The sequence below is a fragment of the Trachypithecus francoisi genome, unplaced genomic scaffold (genome assembly GCF_009764315.1).
Source record: "Trachypithecus francoisi isolate TF-2019V2 unplaced genomic scaffold, Tfra_2.0 Lachesis_group5, whole genome shotgun sequence".
Classification (NCBI taxonomy): domain Eukaryota; kingdom Metazoa; phylum Chordata; class Mammalia; order Primates; family Cercopithecidae; genus Trachypithecus; species Trachypithecus francoisi.
Window position 1 is genome coordinate 114,812,740 of NW_022681470.1, and position 14,590 is coordinate 114,827,329.

A 14,590-nucleotide genomic window follows, 5' to 3' on the forward strand; every position below is an offset into this window, starting at 1 on the left:
CATGACAACACTGCTGAAACACAAGACTAGTTTCCAGACCATGCTTAGAAATTGTTTGGAAGTGTACTTGATTTCTTCATTTTATGATTTCCAAGAAGGAAAGGGAGCAACAGGAAAGCAACAAAACGTCACATACGATGGTGAAAAATCACTGTGCAGACATGACCTCATGATAATGTCGGCAGCTGGACTTCTCAATGGACATTAACCCTCTGAAACAAAAGGGCTATTTCTTTGTACTGGAGCAACACCTAGTTCAATTCTCTATTTAATATTTTAGAAGTCAGCTTCAAAGTAGGTCAAAGAGAAAGCAATTCTGCTTTTTCCTCAGCTCACATCTTTAATTTTCATGGAATAGATGCTATATGAATCTATCTATTCCTAGCAAGGTGAGAAGAAATTGACAACCTGCCAATCTCAGTAAGTTCTTTCCAATATTATTCTTATGAAACAAATGTCATTTTCCCCTTTTGTAAGCAAAGAAACTCTGAAATTTCTAAATAGCACACAAAAAACCAGACTGCCCATTAGTCTGGTGAATTAAAACCAAAGATTTCACACCAGCAGTTTTATACAAGGAATATAAAGGATATTCAACTTTTTTCAAAGGGACTGATTCTAAGTGGATAGGATGCTTTGCCTGAGAGTAAATGACAACTTTGCTAAGTTCTTATAACAGGAACAAAAGACAGAAGCAGGCACTCAGATGAATTTCTCCCAGCCCTAAGATTATGTCTCTGCCACCAAAATCCAGTGCAGAAACACATAACATTTCCACAAAATGAGGAGTGTGGAAAAGTCTCTGAAATGATATCTGTTCTTATGGCAAAAAGATATTTATATTTTGAACTGATTACACTGACAGAAAATTGAGTTTCTGTAAAAGGTCCAAATATTACATATATATAAATAAATATTAATTTTTGGCTTTAGTAAAAAGTTAGGATCTAAGAGGAAAAAAGTACACAGGAGTTAAAACTCTTACAGTTAGAAATAAAGAAATTTAAATAGCCAAGAAACATATTAAAAATCAACCCTCTCAATAAATGCATTTTTAAAACATGAAATGCCATTTTTACCTTCAAATATGTCTCTATATCAATCTCAAATTTAAAACATTATAACCTTAGGAAAACAGATGGTGAGAATAAGATAATTTTGTCATTATAATTTTGGTTAAACTCCGTATCCTCATTTACTTGCTAAGGCCTTTTAGTGGAAGAAAATGAGAGAATATAATGTGTAGTATTGATGAGGATCTAATGACTAGCATAACTGCATAACATGCTGGTGGAACTATAAATTGTTAATTATCTTTCTTTTTTTTTTTGACAACACCAATCAAGAATCTTAGAGTGTAAAATCCAAAAAACTGAAATGCCTAGGAATAGAAGGCTGACTGAAGAAATATTCCTATGGTAGAATACTATACAACAGTTTATCTCAAAAACTTCATGTAAAATTTAAAAAAGGATATTATGCAATGTTTGGTACAGTATTTTCCCACTTATTCAAGTTTCAAAACAATGCTACATATAATTTGTGGATCATAATCAGTATATAATTTCTAATTAGTTGTTAAGTAAGAGAAAAGAATATAATGGAAGAAAAAATACCAGAGGCCATAACACATAGAAAGTGTAAGTTCTGTTTTGTGAAGCTTTTGTTTTGGCTGTGTATGGGGATAAGTGTGTGTTTACTGTGTTCCAACATAAAATCTATTTCTCACTGTGGATCGATTTAAAGCAAATTTTAAAGCCACAGGTATAGTTTACAAGGTGTAATTTACTCATCTTCAGCTTATTGCTTCCAAAGAGATCTCCTGACTTCGCTTAATATCGTGTGGTCAAAGCTATCTTCCTTCTTCCTCCAGAAGCACAGACAAAAGAGAGCAACGACCAGAGAGAGGGATCTGCCTAAGTTCCCTGACAACTCTTTCCCCATGACTGACATGGAGTATATATTCAATGGCAGTTCCATCCCAGGAATGTAGCCCTACCTTTTTAGCCTAAATTAAATACAATACAATGAGCTCAACGTCCTAAAAACACACAGCATTGAAATCATTTTGCCATAACATTCTTTTTTTTTTTTTTTTTTTTTTTTTTTTTTGAGACGGAGTCTCGCTCTGTCACGGCCCAGGCTGGAGCGCAGTGGCCGGATCTCAGCTCACTGCAAGCTCCGCCTCCCCGGGTTTACGCCATTCTCCCGCCTCAGCCTCCCGAGTAGCTGGGACTACAGGCGCCCGCCACCTCGCCGGCTAGTTTTTTGTTTTTTGTTTTTTTTGTTTTTTTTAGTAGAGACGGGGTTTCACCGTGTTAGCCAGAATGGTCTCGTCTCGATCTCTTGACCTCGTGATCCGCCCGTCTCGGCCTCCCAAAGTGCTGGGATTACAGGCTTGAGCCACTGCGCCCGGCCAGCATTCTTTAAAAAATTATTACTATGTTTTCCACGTTTATTTTTGTCATTATATATCCTTCAGAAATATTACTTAATAGCTATACATATTCTATTATGTGGCTACACAATATTTTATTTAATAGCCTTTTCACTTTGATATCTTGATGTTATTTTCATTCTTTTTTCCATTGGTTATAATGCTGTGTTGGACATAAATCAGGACAGTCTTCTTTATCTCAACAGCTTCTTATTTCCTCACATATCAAACCTCCTATATTTAATTAGAAATAGAAAAAATAAATCTCATAGTCTAAAGAAAGAGAGAGAGATTTCAGTATCTGAGTTCAGAGTAGATTTTGCCTCTACAATTTCTTTTTTGAGAGCAGCATAAGCTGCCCAAGTATGGTAGCTAAATTTTGCTAGTTGCCTCTTAATTTACAGAGGAAAACATTAGATTTATGATAAATGTGTTCAAGAAATAGAAAACATTATGGTAATCAAATACAGGCATGTATCACTTTATGACAGGGATACATTTTGAGAAATGTGTCATTAGGTGATCTCGTTGTGTGAACATCAGAGAGTGTACTTACACACATCTAGATGGTGTACCCTGCTACACACACCTAGGCTATATGGTGTAGCCTATTGCTCCTAGACTACAAGCCTGTACAGCACGTCACTCTACTGAATACTATAGGCAACTATAACATGATGTTAAGTATTTGTGAACCCAAATCTACCTAAACATAGAAAAAGTACAGAAAAATACAGCATTTTAATTTCATGAGACCTCTGTAGTATAAATAGTCCCTCATTTACCAAAACATCATTATGTGGTGCATGACTTTACAATATTCAAATCAATTAATTAGCTAGAACCATGTTATCATGTATTTGCTGCCTAGGAGTATGTTAAATGCTATGAGGAATAAAAAACAATATAATATATAGTCTTTAGTGAATTCCTATTATGCATTAGCAAGTGTGGTGGCTCTCTCACATATCCCACTTAAAGAGTAATGACCCACTTAAAGAGTCAGAATACAGTAAACATATGAAGAAATGTGTATGTGGGTGTATAAATCAATAAGATCTAATGAGGTGCTAAATGGTGGAATACAGTTGAGTACACAGGCAGTGCTGGCTACTATATATGTCTATCTAGATATAGAGATATATACATATTATACAGATAGATAGATAGAGAGAGAGAGAGATTTAACAAGAGTTAAAAGTCAAGAGAATTATATGACCTGAAATTAACTTGAGCTAGACATTGAAAGACAGATGGCATCAGAGTAAGTGGAGAAGAGCACGGACTATGCTAGACAAAAGGAATGTCTTCTGCTTGTCCTCCTAGAGACAAGAGATGACATGAGGTAAAGGGCTTCATGGTGATAACACTAGTCCTCAAAATCAGAGGATCAAGAGACCATCCTAAAGCCCATGTTAAACACAACACAAAACAAAACAAAATCAAAGAAAAGCAGAGCAAGCCTTCCAAAATTCTGGAGAATATGTCCGTCGTACTTCAAAACAGTCCAGAGAGACTGATGTTTTAGGACAATACTTCTCACATTTTGCAAGTGATGATCCTCTAGACTAAAATCAGACAAAGTTATCTCCTGGGGGACGAAGGAAGTAACTTCAGTATTCCACTGCAAAGCAGTCATTATTTTGAGGTCTCATGTTTCACCTTTAAAAATCTTGCATCTCTGCATTAGGTTAAATGTTTCCCCTAATCTTAATGTGAAATTGGAGTTCCAGGTAGATAAGCCATATTTGTTTTACTCAACATATTCTGGTATCTCTTAAATTAATAATTATATATGCACATTTGAAATATATATAGAGAGAGATAGATATAGATATAGATATTTCAACCTGATATATATATCAGGTTCTTTATTGTTTTGTTCCTCTTCCATCCTGGCTGTATCTGCCAGATATAAGAAGTCTACCATTAACCAGGCCACCAGGCAGTCATTAAAACACTGTGCCACCATCTGCTCCACCCAGTTTTTTTGTTTGTTTTTGTTTTTGTTTTTTGAGACAGGGTCTTGCTCTGTTGCCTAGGCTGTTGTGCAGTGGTGTGATCTTGGCTCACTGCAGCCTTGACCTCCTGGGCTCAAGAAATCCCCCCACTTCAGCCTCCCAAGTAGCTGAGACTACAGGTGCATGTCACCATGTCTGGCTAACTCTTGTAGAGATGGGGTTTCTTTCTGTTGCCCAGGCTGGTCTTGAACTCCTAGACTCAAGAGATTCACCTACTTCAGGCTCTCAAAGTGCTGGGATTACAGGTGTTAGGCACCACACTTGGCCAACCCAGCCTTTTTTTCTCTCCTTTTCTGGCACTGTTTAATATTAGGCATTTGGCTACCAGATAGTATTTTCCAAGTGGCCCTTTGACATGTTGCAAAATAATATTTCACCTTTACATTCTGAGTGCTGGTCTTATTTCTCTATTCTTCTACCCTCTGAAAAAATACTACTTTGTATTAATTTTGCTCAGGACTTCCATTGGCCGCAACGACCATATGCTATTTGACTTTGGTTATCTCCACCACCACTAGGTTTTGCATGTGCTGAATGCTCTACTCACTTCACTCTGCACACGATGGTTTGCAGTAATGTTTGTGAGGCTTTAGCTCAACAAAGAGCACTTACGCACACTATCTGGGACAATAAATGACAAGAGGTGGTTTTAGGTTTTGTTACCTTTGCCATAATCTTCATCAGCTCCTTTCTAAGACCTCCCCAACAAGCCATGCATCCTATGCCAAGGCAGATTCAACTCAAATCTAGTTGTCCCCTTCCAATCAGATTGCCAGTCATAGTCCCCTGGAGATGCTATAGAGTCCTGATGAGAAGTAGTGGGCAATAGGCTATATGCTCCCAAATTCAAAAAACAGGTAGAGTACTTTAGACATGATGCAATAGATCATAAGGAGCTACTGTACACTCCTCAGAAAGGAAATACTTGATATAGTGGTATATCAGAAAGACTGATTTCCTTGGAACTTAATTTATTCCAAATATGAGTTAAACTTTTCTAAGAAATAAGTCTAAATAATGAACTAATAACAATGAAGTGTTAATAATGAAAGAACTGAAGGTTTTAAAAAATTCCATTTTGGCATAATTAAGGGATAAGTCAGTTCAAATGAAAGGTATCACTGTTATTAAAACTTCATTCATTTACTGAATTATGTTTCATGTGAACAGAGTGTATTTTTAAGATTATTTGATTATTATACAAGTCAATGTCATTTCCAGTTTTTGGAAAATTGATAGTAATTGTCACTGAAAATGTAACTTAGTTTATCAAATTAATTTCTCAAGGGCCACCTGATAGCCACCAGATGGCAACCTGAGCCAAAGGTAAATCAGAACTTGAAGTTATAGATAGCCCTGAGACTACAAGTTACCAGTCACTCATCTCTCAGGGTTCCTTTGAAACCACAAAACACAAAGACTTTCTACCACTTCTGTAAATTCCATTGGAACATAATGAAATATGCTCTATCCACAATGCTTACAATAATTAAAGTTTTTTTTTCATAATAGAAGTCTATCTAGAAATAGCACAATACGGAATGATCATTAATAGATCTGTTAAGGTCCTTAAATAAATGCCTATCGAGAGCATAGGCATGCACTAGTAAATTTCCTAAGGAAAATCCATTTTCATTTCACATTCTGACATTTTATTTAGAAAAATTATACCTTTTCTTTTAATTATTTCAGTAAACATAATGAGGTTATTGCTAACTATACCTCAGAGTACTTTATTTTCTCCAATTTTTTAGTAATATGAGTCTACTTGTAATTAAAGGCATGCTGCATTAATGATGCTGAACGTCTCCAAGGGAAACATTTAATGTCCACCTCATAATATTATGCCAAAATTACATGCACAGAAGACTTTTTAATAATCTTTGTTTCCTAATTTAGTTTTGATTGGCTCTGAAATCCATAGCAGCACTCAAGGGCTTCCATTTCTACAGTCATCAGCACTTCCGCACCATAAATTGTACAAACGCACATGAGTTCTTCCGTCTGTAGGCTCCTTTTCAAAGCGTCTGTTTAACTTATCCAGAAAATTAGCTGCAGGCTAGAGATAATTGCAGATAATTTTGCCATTTTTAAGCCACTGGGGTATACGCGAAGATATGACAGCTAACTTTGTCTAAACACAAAGAAAAAGTCATAGCTTTGTGTTGTCACTTCAGCTTTACACACAGGTTCAGATCATCCTCTCTGCTCTTTATGCAAATTGAAACAAATTGTAGTCACTAAATGATCTGTGTTTCCTGACAAAGCTCTGCCACCTGAAGCTTTCAATGTGGCTGAAAAGATAGGATCTATTCAAATGTGTTCTCCCAGCCTAAGAAAGAGGGTTAACCCCCGCCTTCCCTTCAGAGTCTTCCCCACTGATGAAAACAGAGATTGTCTTTAGCCATCATCAACTCAAAAGGAATACATCAACTTAAAAAGAAAATGTATGTTTTTAAATATACACAATTTGTGTATATATATATGTATATGTGTGTATACACACACATATCTATATACACACACACATTTCTCTTCCTTATCCACTATGATTAATAGAAATGGCAGTACTCTCCTGAAAAACTAATGTTTATAAATACTGGTACAATTAATATAGAACACTTTTAAAGTACTTCACATTGAAGATTTATTAACTATGCCATCCAGGTTAATAAGCAGAGATCTATTGTTAAATGGAATCCATATGCTCTTTTTTTCCTGAAATTTTACTCTATATTAAAATAAATGCAACATTAATGGATAGTCACTGGCATGTAATAATGAAGTCAATGAAAAAAGCAGCAACACGGACTCTTAATGCAATGCCAATGAACTTCAACTTTATATTTAAAAAATCGGCCTGAGGAATTATAGGTATTTCTCTCAGCACATGTTCCCTTGGTGCTCAGAACAGCTATAGCCACAGCTAATAGGAGTGTCACTAGGTGAACAAGTGATTACTGAAACAATTTTGCAGCAAACATTTACACATAGGGGCTAACCGGTGGCTGTATTCATGTGGCAGCTCCCCTGATGTAATAGGCCATAACGACTCTGAGGGAGCAGGTATGGATGCAAGTGTCAAGGAGGGGAGAACACATAACTCATAACACAAATGACTTTATGGATTCCCATTACACCCTGGGCTGAGGAGTACCTAAACAGGTTTGCTAGGACAGCACCCTGAGACAGTTTCCCAACCTTGTGTCAGGAATCCTCACATTAAAGGGTTTTACGGAACATCCAAAAGTGCAGAGAGGAAGAGTTGCTATATTAGGCCACTGACGTGGTATATAATATGCATACAAATAGTCCCAAGGTGTATATTTAAAGGATAGATGATTAAATTTGTTATGCCAATCATATGCATATTAAGGAATACAAATTAAGCCTCGATAGGTAACATTTCACAAACCTTACATTCTCCCTTGGAAAACCATTCTGTCCAATGACAAGTTTACATCCCCCAGGGCTTCCAAATATCTGCATCACTCTAAGATGCAGCGTTTTAAAGACTGTCCTGCAGAGTTTCATGTGAACATACAAAGTATACACGTTAATGCACTTGAGAAAGCTGAGGGATATTTTAATTCTTTTTTCCCTTTGGTCTGTGACATCACTTAGCCAGTGGACTGAGAGGAATTGACTCATTTAAATACCTTAGACCATGTCCCTTTGAAAGGCAGACATGGGAAGATCTGTAACATGCCCTTTGCACTCATGATGGGAGAAAGAGGCAAGCTGAAGACACCAAGTAAACCCTTCAACATGACAGACAGGAGCAGTGCTGAACAAGCATTCTCTGGCCAGAGACTGAGATCAGGGAAGCTGCACCCACAAATCACACCTTGAAAACATCACACAGGGCCTGTGAGAAGAAAAACAGCACCCTGGGAAAGGAAATTTGCTATTTGACTTAGATCTGTAAATTATTAAACAATTCCAGAAGGGACAGGTTGTTACAAGTGTCATGTAAACCAATATATAGAGCTAGAGTGTTCTCAGTAATATGCAGACTTGGCCCGGAACTCATCCTGTGCTATGAGGAGTAGAAGACTACACAACCTATCACCCAAACAGCAATTTCAATCCACATCTGTAATGAGCTCTTATAGTTGACCTTTTATGAGAAATTATTAAGGACCTCACATAAAGCCACCACAAATGTCTCTGCTCCTTTACAGATTTCTTATGATTTTGCTAATGTGTTTGAATAAACTCCTTCTCTGGAAGTCTCTGCTTTCCAAAATGCAACTTCTTTGCACAGCACATACCTCTTCCCAGAGAGATGGGTCCTCTCTTTGAAATATTTAGTCTTTCAGGGCACTTTAGTCACAGTGACACCTCATAGCCAAGTGCTTTTTCTCACTCTCCACAAAATCAGGTTTAGACTATAATTCAAACCAGTCCCCAAAGGCACTTCTGAAAAATGGCAAGCCCTTAGCTTTAAGGTGAAAACACTCTTTATTGCTCAAAATTGTTTCCTGCTACAAAACCTTTTTTATGCTGCTAGGTCTTATGCTAATTTAACTCACTGGGGACTGTGAACAGATGCTACTTTGATTAATAGTATCACTATCCTGAAAATGCCAGGCCAGGTTCAAGATAATATAGTCAGGTAAGATTACTATTAAAATCTGCCATACAATTATACCTGTTATGTGGAGAAAAATGGGATCACAGTTCTTGTATGAAATAAAAACCACCTATAACAAAAAGAAAAAAAAAAACCTAAACCAAATAAACTCACCATCTTCACTCTTTAGCACATTAATGTATACCATTTTAATCACCAGCCTTTTTAATAATACTTATAGAAATATTGTCAGCTATGTCTTTCATAAAAATTCAGTGTTACCCTAATATTACCTTTTCACATGGTATTTAACTTTCTATGCAGGAAAAAAAAAGACTTATATAAGCCATGAGAACAATAAATTCTGTAACTTTGCTTATCAAAAAAAAAAGTATCTGAATTTATATATGCTGAGCCCTTGCTTTTCAGCAAATAAGTTTTCTGTGTTCCAAAAGTCATCTTTAAAATATACATAGAAAACTATGACCTTGACAATAAGGGGAGTTGGCAAATAAGATTTTTCTGGAAAAACCTCTCACAAGGCTTTAGTCCCTCTCTCCTCTACTTTTCTTCTTGCTGATCTCTTAACCAAGGACTCCCAAATCATAGCAGCCTCCTGATGAAGACAATTATGAGATCTAGTCTCTCCTTGAACTACAGAATTTGGGACTGGCTTTATACACATATGTGAAGAAACATTTGTGTTTTTAAAGTTGGTTTGCCAATGCATTTTATCCTTAACATGACAGATATGACCTAATCATATTTCTAACCTCCAATCTAAAATTTAACCTTCAACTGGACTTTTTCTTTTATAATATATGCGATAGTATACCTGCCTCAGTGAAACTATTGGTTTTCAGGGAAGCAGAAAGTAAGTTCCTTCCAGGGCATCAATCACAGTGTGCAAATTGTAATTCCAGGCAGGGTAAGCCTCCACTGAGAAAGAAACTAGCCTTTTAACACAAATCTGCCACCTACAGATTCAACTTATTGCATGAATTGTCTTCACACTCACCACATCTGTATGTATATGCGATTAGACTGTATTTATACGAAATATTTGATGTAAAAGGGTTACCTCACCATTGCACAGAATGTCTCAGGAGGGTCTCCACAGGTAATATCCGGAGGATCGAGTTTCACTTTCAGATATTTTGTCATGTCCGTGGATTCCGGCTGGCAGGCCATGTAATCCCAAACTTTCCCTTCTTCTGTGTAAATCTGAGTCTTACACAGATCATAATGTCCCCAAACCAAAGGGTAGGGCTGCATCACTGAGGACACTGTAACCCAAAGGGCATGAATCGACAGGAATCTTGACAAATACATCTCTAAATTCTTTGTAATCTTCTTGGAAACTAAGCAGAGCTTGCTTTATGATCTGCGATCTTTGTCTAGTTTACATATATGTACATATATATATATCTATATATATGGGTAGGTAGGTCTGTGTATTCTTTTAAAAAATGAGGATGGGACCTCAAAGCAGATCCCAAAACCGAAAACGAAGAGTTAAGATACTGTGCGTGTTCAGGTATATTGAGGACTTTGGTGGACGCCTAACATACTTGTGTGTTAGGCGTTAACAACTTGCAGCTTTTTCTTTGTCCTAGAACATATCTATTAGACTCAGGTCTAGTTTGGTTTTTGTAAAAGATGTCCAACTGCAGATAATAATTTAGCAAAGTGATGGCTCTCCCGTTGTACATCCGATAACCCTGAGTGATCCTCAATGCTCACAGCTCACAAGGGACGCTCAGGCAGGCTGAGATATCAGTATCTGAAGCAAAAGGATGAGTGTCCATAGCCCGGTGTCTGTTTCCCATCAATCATTCTTTTCTTCTGGCACCAACACCCTTTTAGAAACAATAAGAGTAAGAGTTATTGTCCCAGAATCAATGTATTACGAAATGTACAATATGTTGACATTTTGGAGGTCTGATGCAATACAAAGCAAACTGATGTAATACGGATAACCTTTACTCAGCTGTTTTGCTAGAATGAGCAAACCATGGAAATCATTCACATTGGGGAGAATTTCGATATGAAGGATTTAACTCTTCCATAACAAAGACAGACACATGTGTGTGAGTGACAGGTTTTCACTTAAAAAATTACATTTCCATCTTGACAAAACTGAGAGCAAGCAGCTAGATTTGAACATTTCTCAAACACTGCAGTGCTAGAAAATCTTCCAAGAGAACAATGGGGTAAATGAGCGCTTTTATAATGATGACAAAGATACGACAACAACTTACATCCCTTTTGTCTCTTGACAAACAGACCCTAAAAATCTCCAAATTCCTTGTACACTTCTTAGCTTTTGTTTGCTGGAGTGAAAATCAGCATTGTTAGCATAAGCCTGTCCCTGTGGATTTGCTCATTATATTTGAAGAATTTAGCATATTTTGTTTAGTTGCATTTAGTAATAAAGATAACTTGGCTCTCCAAAAAAAATTCAAAAATAAAACCAAAGGAGTAAAATTTCCTTTCATAAGAATTTTCTATATTTTTACATCTTTTTATAGCCATTACATCTGCATTTGCCGTTACTTTTTGTAACAGAAGAGAATTTGTCCCAAAGGCGAATATTATAAGCTGCTTTTAAACTAAAAGCTCTGTAGTAAAATGCACAATTTAAAATGCACATATAAAAATAGCCGAGGGTGAGTTAACAGGCCATGAAGCAGAATAATATGGCACTAATTCTAAGAGAAAATAAAAATTACTGTGTAAAAGTACTTTTGGTTAACTGATAATGCACCCTACATAACTATTGGCTACAAGTCATTGGTGAGTTTAAGTGGCCACTTTTCTGTTTAGAGATCACTATCCAAATCTAAACAAATGCTAACATTTGGAAACCAGGTATTAAAAAATATATTTTCTTAATTAGATTATTTATATTTATAGTCTAAAAGTTAACTATTTTAAGCAATGCAAAAAGGACAAAAAAAACCCTACAATTTTAGAAAATTCTATTATAGACCCTTCAATTCACATTAAATGGTTGAAATATGGAAGTTCACTATCTTCAAACAATCTTATAAAGGGAATTCATTATATTTAAATAATGTACCATCTTAAAATGAACTAAGCCACAGAGACTATGAAATGCCAACAGATGGTTGAATTGTGTTTCCATAGCAAAGTAATTTATAATAATTGCTTTATGGATGCAAGTGCAATTTTCATTATATTCAATTCATAAAATGTTATCATACAGCTGCAATTTGTGATATTTGCTATTAGAAAAAGTGTTGAATATTTGAGTTCCTATGAAGCAATAATTAGTAGTTTGTCTAAACATGTATAAACTACAGATTTGAATCGGCCTCTTCCTTGTAACCTAGAGACTATACTGTGTAAAGCAAATTTTGAAAGCTTCAGCTAAAAAGAAAAAAAATCAGAGAAGCATGTGTTGTGGCTACTACAGCCTTCTGCTTTTTTTCAGATTCATTAGTAATTTTAAGTTGATATTTGCAGACACATCCAACAATTTGACAATTAATAATCTGAGAAAGTGTTAAAGTGATGCAAATTTACATTTTTAAGATGACTTTTTCAACTGTGTTTACTAGTTTTTATAAGAGGAAACAAATACTTTCCAAGGGGCAGGTGGATGAAGGCATTATAACTGAAGCAGTGTAAAATCTACTAGGTCAGAAATTATTAACTTTAATTCTTGGTTTCAAATACACAATAATTTATTTATCAAGAACGATATAATCTTGAAGACCTGGAATTGACTGTTTTGAGTTTGAATGGAGTGAGCATTGTGTGTTTATTTTTAATATTAGTTTGAAAATGCCACTTTAAATATATTTGAGTGCTTCCTGAGATTAGTCTTCACTTTTTTTTTAACCAACAAATGATATTCTCCTCATCCATTTATTCTTGGTTACTCTATCCTCAACCACATTTTGCATTACTGCAACCACAAAATAAAGGGTGACCATACATTTGAACACTAAAGAAACGTATGTGAACCCTTTGCTATCTCCTGACAGAACAGCAATCCCAATATAACGAATTCTCATTAAAGTATACCAGAATTATAATGATGGTCATTACACAGAATTATGGACTACACCATTGATCGAATTTAGAGAAACTGACAAGGAAAAATGCAGAGGAGTGCAAGATATTTGAATACTAGGCAGTTGCAGGACTGTGCAACAGACATTCTTGACAAGAAGCAGCCAATTATAGCTTAAATTTCTGGCACATAACCAGTTGTCATTAATAGTTTTCCATTACATTACAGACATATTATTAATGTATTAAAAATGTCAAGCTTTGGCAAGCACTAATATGGCATGGCTCAGTTAGTCTGCAGAGTTTACATTTAACGAGCTCCCATTGACACAGAAAAAGATATTGACCACAGCATATTACAGATCAGGAGCAGAGGGACACTAAGTTGTTATTTAACATAATTATTTGATTTCATTCTAATTTTTATATTTGTACTATCATTATGTATCCTGCATTTCAGGGTCTTCTTACTTTTCAGTGTCACATACACTTCCAAAGAAATCCTCTTAACTTCAAATTAGTAAGAAATTAAATCTATGAACTTCCATGACACACAATGGAAAAGCAGCCTCTGAAAATCAGGAATTTGTTATTAAAGTATAATTACAGATTTTTCAAAGAAACTGCAATGATGTAAAAATAGAATATTATTTACACCTTAACCTCCACTATTTAATGGCACTCTGTCTATCTGCTGTGCTTTCAAACAGGTTAAAATTATCAATAGCTTCTAAAAGCTAGGTCATCACAGCAAACAGCTAGGGAAATCAATTATGAGAAGGACAGTGAATAACGTATTTGGGGACTTAACATACTAAACCTATGCCTTCTGGCCCATAACTGAACTAATTGTGAAGTGACATGGCCTTTGAATTTGTCTCAGGTGTCCGTATCACCTAAATAAGAACAGATTCAGAAGAGCTCTGGGCAGCTCCAGTTCTACCTCTTCACTTTGCAAACCTTGGGAACTCACTGTAATCAAATAATGCTATCACCTCTACTTGGGAACTAAAGTACTGAGAAGTCTTCTTTGATAAAAATACCCATTAATAGGTTGTGAGTACCCTATCATAGACCTCTGGTCTATAAATTTGCAGAACCAATGAAAAAAGGTAAAATTACGTCATGGCCCTCAAGTTGATAGATATTATTGATCAGGACTAAAATGGGCTATAAAATGCCTTTGCACACATAGAACATGTATTTGTCCAGGATTCTGCAGCTAATTCCCTTCCACCTTGGATTAATTTTGCAGAAGCCATTTTCACAGGCCCTTTCTCTCATCAGAAAAAAAGCCTCCCACAATATTACATGGAATTAATAGTGATTAATATTTTATGCAATTATATTCCAAAGCAATTGCCAATTTCATCAACTGAGAGGAAGATATTATCAGTAAATCTCCTAATCTAGCTGATTTTCAGCATTCATTTTCTTATATAATCTCACTAGCAGGTGGGAATGGTGGTAGTAGGCTATTTCTTTCATAAATATTCAGCTTTTCAAGGGTACTTG

The 14,590-nt window shown here is 35.8% G+C and overlaps 1 protein-coding gene across 4 annotated transcripts in view; it reads right to left on the bottom strand.

Annotated features, from left to right (window-relative positions):
• NTNG1 (netrin G1) overlaps positions 1-14,590 on the bottom strand; it is a 358,486-nt gene that overhangs the window by 340,346 nt on the left and 3,550 nt on the right. For all 4 annotated transcript variants that reach the window (XM_033196679.1, XM_033196683.1, XM_033196680.1 and 1 more), the window contains exon 2: positions 10,121-10,893. In XM_033196679.1, coding sequence (XP_033052570.1) covers positions 10,121-10,366 — 246 coding nt within the window. In that variant the 5' untranslated portion in view covers positions 10,367-10,893. The remainder of the gene's footprint in view (positions 1-10,120; positions 10,894-14,590) is intronic.